The sequence below is a fragment of the Austrofundulus limnaeus genome, unplaced genomic scaffold (genome assembly GCF_001266775.1).
Source record: "Austrofundulus limnaeus strain Quisiro unplaced genomic scaffold, Austrofundulus_limnaeus-1.0 Scaffold3, whole genome shotgun sequence".
In the NCBI taxonomy this organism is placed as follows: domain Eukaryota; kingdom Metazoa; phylum Chordata; class Actinopteri; order Cyprinodontiformes; family Rivulidae; genus Austrofundulus; species Austrofundulus limnaeus.
The window spans coordinates 839,539-844,420 of NW_013952405.1; the positions used below are offsets into that span (position 1 = coordinate 839,539).

Here is a 4,882-nt window from a genome sequence, read left to right on the forward strand (position 1 = left end):
GTATAGTCCTTGGATTAAACATACATAAAAATAATAAGTGATACCTTTATTTGAACAGTTAAACACAAAAGCATTGTATTTATATGTAATATGACTTTAACGATGTTTGTAGCCTATCTCTCACTGAGAGACAGGGCTGCTAAAAATGTTCACGCTATTATTATTATTATTATTATTTTTTTTTTTTTTTTTTAAATCTTTTAATCCAATTGCACCAGTGGGCTCCGTAACATCTGGGTGCGGAACTAATGTTAAGTAGCGGTACAATTTCTTAACGGAAGTAAATACACGTCGGACCGTCCATGTGTGGATGGGGGGGAAATGTTTCTGTGGGGTACATGAGTTAAAATATTTCCATGTCGTACCGAAAGACGGGTGTTTTAGCAGCAAACGTGCTGAATGATTCACTGACTGTCGCGATATTTTATTTTCTGACAAAATGTTTGCAAAACCGTTTCGTGTAAAATCCAACACCGCAATCAAAGGATCAGACCGGTGAGTCATTCCTGCTGACAGACAAGTCTGGTCACTTGTTTTCTTCTGCCTGTTGCTGAATCATCGGATATCATATTCAGATAGCAGCAGGAGATCAGTTATCTGTCATTTCCCCTTTTAAGACCAACTTGTGTTAATCATGACCATGTGTCATTTGAATTGGGTTTTCGTTTTTCTGCAATGAAAATCACGATGTTTACTGTGAATTTTAGTCATATCTTAAAGATAATTTGATGGTTCTAAGTTTAGTAAACTGGTATCTTCAAACAGAAAGTCATCACCGTTTTACCAGATAAAAGGAAAAACCACAGAAGTAAATCAAATATGTTCTGTCGCCTCTCTAGGAGAAAGCTCAAAGCTGATCTTTTGGCTGCATTTCCTTCACTGTCTGCTGATGAGCTGTCAGAGCTGGTCCCCAATAAAGAGGAGTGCAGTGTGGTGAAGATTTATGCACACAAGGGCGAAGCTGTGACACTGTACGTTCTTCACAAGAACCCCCTCTTCTTTGAGCTGGAGAAACAACTTCATCCAACAGGTAATGAAGTAGTAGAGTAAAACGACTCACTTTTAGATTTGCTCAGGTTTTTGTGTTTTGTTTCATTCTTTCAGTGTATGTGCTGTGGCGTCGTCCTACCCTCCTCCCAGTATTCAGAACATGGGCTCCTGTGCTTCAGAAGCTGATTGGAGGGGCTGGTAAGTTTGTCTTTCAAATATGTCTGTGTGTTCACATAAAAAAAAGATTTAATTGAAAATATTGCTCTTTTCCAAAAGATCTCATGCTGCCAGGTGTGGTGGTGCCTTCATGTGGCCTGCCAGATGTGAACCAAGGGGACTGCTGTGCGGTTACGATTGTGAAAAATAGGTTTGTTTTAAATCAAATGGTTCTCTGTGTCTTTTCTACATTCATAAAAAAATGTATCTTCATTGCTGTCCTGGATGATTGCAGGGCTCCAGTTGCTGTTGGCAAAGCTGCAGTGTCCCGTTCAGAGATGCAGAGTTCAGGGATGAAAGGAAGAGGAGTGTGTGTTCTCCACACGTACAAGGATTATCTCTGGTTTGTGACTTTGAGCTTCTGTACCAAAGCTAACATGATAAATGGTTGTTGTCATTACTTCTGTGCACCTTGTTGTGCACAACAACATGATTTCCTTTTAACACCCTAAGTTTATTCTTGCAGTGTTACATGAAAACCCAAATTTGAGGAGCAGAGATTAGGACTAAGATGTATTTATTCTAGACAAAATGCTGCTGCTTGTATGGCTGACATATACATTCACTTCTTAGTGAGATTGAAATCATGTTTGTGTTTGGAATCAATTAATGGCTTTAATCACTTCAAACTGTCTCTATATGCAGTTTAAAGCTTTCAGCTTCCAACCAGGCTTGGGAGATAGTGGGCAAAAAAAAAAGAATCAGAATTTAGCCGATAATAACTAATTTGACAGTTAATAGATGGTCATTGAATGCTTATGACTCTAAATGAATTACCCTGTGTTCTAAAATTAGGACATCATTTCACAAGCTCACATGCGCACTTGATAGTGAAAGTTTGTTGCACACAATAATACATCACCATCACTGTTGACAGTTTTTCCGATGATTACCGTAATTACACACGACACAATTTCACCCAACCCTACATAACCCCACCTGCAAAATAGCTGCAGGAGAGTCTTGTGAACCCAACTATCACTGGTTAAAAATACATACTAAGTCAGTTCAACAAAGATATAATGACAAATTCTCACCTTACCTCCTGTTTCCTCTGCTAATTTTACTCATTTATGGCTACTGTTTATGAATGTTGTTACAATTATCCCATATTTTATGCTTTTAGCAATTGCCATAAATGTAATTGGTTTCTAGAGATTGTGTCTAGACCCTGCTTGTTTTTTGACACCAACCTTTGAACTGATCTGAACAGTCAGATCAGAGGTTGTATTTACTGAGTCCTGAGTGCTTTTGCTTCTTTATTTAGCACTGTCTTATTGTGATTCAGTGTTAGCTGGAGACGTTTGAGAGGTTTTTATTAAACCATAAACCACTTTGGGAAACTGCCAAAGTGGTTACAAAGCAAGCCAAAGTGAGTGGCAAAATAAAGTGCACATCAAAGAAACCATGATTTTAAACAACTGGCTGCTCTGGTTGTGTAGTTTTTTGCCATTTTGAGTTTTTGACGTGTCTCAAGTATCACCTTTAGCCGTAACCAGTTTTTGAGACCCCACTGATTGGTATACCTGATGGGTAGATGCAGCATGATGATGTCACCATTGGACTTGATTGCAGAGATAATGCTGTAAGACTGATGGAAGGTTGTTGATGTGCATGGCACGTGTTTCATTTTTAATTTGCAAAACGTTTCATTGTAATATCTCTTGAGTAGAATATTCCTTTCAGTTTCCTGTTTAATGAAACCACAGTTTTATAGAGGATATGGATTCAAATGAACTTATTGTAGTCTCTACTGTGGGGGTTTTGGGGGCTGCAGTAGCTCTTAGAGGTCAGTGCTGCAGTTTTGTAATCCTGAAGGTCACACATAATTGGTATTACCTTTAGTTAAAACTACACCAAAGAGGCTGAACACATTGATAAGCATAGCAATACTTTAGCTATTATCAAGATTGCCATTGGTTGTGTTCCTGACAACATTTTCTGGGGTGACTACATCTAGCTTCAGTAAAATAACTCAATACATCTTCTGTCTTTTTAGGGCATTTGGAGATAAGTCAGATCCTCCTTCCTTACCGGACGGAGAGATTGAAGCAGACATGTTGGACGAAGACAACTGTGACGTCAGCGAGAACGAACAAGAAGACGAGACCGAGAAGAGTTTGGAGGAGCAGCAGAGTTCTGGCGAAACGGTTCAAGATGAGGCATGTTGCATCAACGAGCTGAGTCTGGCTGAGCAGGAAGGAGACGAAGAGGAAGGTAGCAGGAACCAAGAGGATGACGACCAAGACGAACAGAAAACCCCGCAAGGTACAGAGAACACCAGACGGACTTTAATTAAACGCTGGTATTTCCCTTTATTAAAAGATGTTTGTTTCATGACGACTGCAGATGAAAACATGTTTGATGTGATACATTTACAACACATAACCAGAGATCTGAGCGTCGTGTTTTGATTTGAACAGAGGAAATGGACGCCCTGCTGCTGCAGTGCTTTCTGCACGCTCTCAAGAGCAAAGTGAAGAAGTCAGAGCTCCCTCTGCTGACGAGCACGTTTCTCCGCAACCACATGTTCTCCTGCTGGTACAGTTTATCTTTTAGAACCTGCTGAGACGGAATTAAAACTATCACTACAACTGTTTTTTTTTATGGCTTTTCTTTTCAGCCCAAGTGGAAAGCAGCTTGATATAAAAAAGTCCAGCTATAAAAAGGTACGCCAGTTTTCCAGGATAAACCATTAATGCACTTTAAGAATTAGTAATCCTTGAAAGAATTCATATCACCTGCCGCCTTTCATTTTAAACTGCTATTATTTTTGTTGAAAAGCCAGATGTTGCATCAGATTAGGTTTTGTGAATGAATCAGCTATAATAACAAAATGATAGCAGTAATAACCTTTTTTGTATAAGCTGATGTTAATTTACTGTGGATTCAATTTAAAATCGACTTAAATACAGCTTTTTGTGTTTTCTAAGGTCAGTTAACTGTGGCAGCCATCTTAAATTCAACTGAATCCAAATTTTAATCAGTTGTTAATAAACATCTGTTAATTGTTTCCTGAAAGGTTGATTAAAATCCATCCATTTTATGAGGATTTCTGCTAACAGACACATTTGACCCTAATAACTAAGTATTAAACACAGATCTCATGTTAGCACTCAGAGTATACGTTGGGATTCAGTTTCAGACATTTTTACAAGTTTTTAAATGTGTATTAAATTGAATATTTATCTGGCTTCTTCCCCTCTCAACAGTTGTCCAAGTTTCTACAGGTTATGCAGCAGCAGCACAATCTGGTGCGTGTGAAAGAAATCACTAAGGGTGTGGAGAGCATTGTTGAGGTTGACTGGAAAAATCCACAGTGAGTCGAACCAGAACTCAACCTTAAGATGAAGCACAAAATAATCAGTCTTTCAGCTTCCCCACATTTATTTTTCCTTTTCTTAATTTTTATCTGTTTTTTTTTTTTTGTTTGTTTTGTTTTGTTTTGTTTTTGTAGACTGCGTTCCTTTAGCTTTCCAGAGGAGACAGGTGCTGAATCAACTGTGCTGCAGGTTGGAGACAGTTCATACCACCCTCCAGAGATCACAACTCTCTACTCAGTTTCTGCTCGGCTGGAGCCACTGTTTTTGGATGCAAAAAAGAGGTTAGTTGTGTGTGCGTGTGTGTGTGTGTGTGTGTGTGTGTGTGTGTGTGTGTGTGTGTGTGTGTGTGTGTG

The 4,882-nt window shown here is 38.9% G+C and overlaps 1 protein-coding gene across 1 annotated transcript in view; it reads left to right on the plus strand.

The window, feature by feature from the left end:
• Window positions 1-285: 285 nt before the first annotated feature.
• The window catches only part of eif2d (eukaryotic translation initiation factor 2D), a 10,229-nt gene continuing 5,632 nt past the window's right edge, over window positions 286-4,882 (plus strand). Inside the window, exons 1-10 of the mRNA XM_014016358.1 lie at window positions 286-495; window positions 840-1,030; window positions 1,105-1,188; window positions 1,267-1,357; window positions 1,442-1,549; window positions 3,206-3,474; window positions 3,630-3,747; window positions 3,830-3,875; window positions 4,419-4,525; window positions 4,664-4,810. Coding sequence (XP_013871812.1) covers window positions 440-495; window positions 840-1,030; window positions 1,105-1,188; window positions 1,267-1,357; window positions 1,442-1,549; window positions 3,206-3,474; window positions 3,630-3,747; window positions 3,830-3,875; window positions 4,419-4,525; window positions 4,664-4,810 — 1,217 coding nt within the window. The 5' untranslated portion in view covers window positions 286-439. The remainder of the gene's footprint in view (window positions 496-839; window positions 1,031-1,104; window positions 1,189-1,266; window positions 1,358-1,441; window positions 1,550-3,205; window positions 3,475-3,629; window positions 3,748-3,829; window positions 3,876-4,418; window positions 4,526-4,663; window positions 4,811-4,882) is intronic.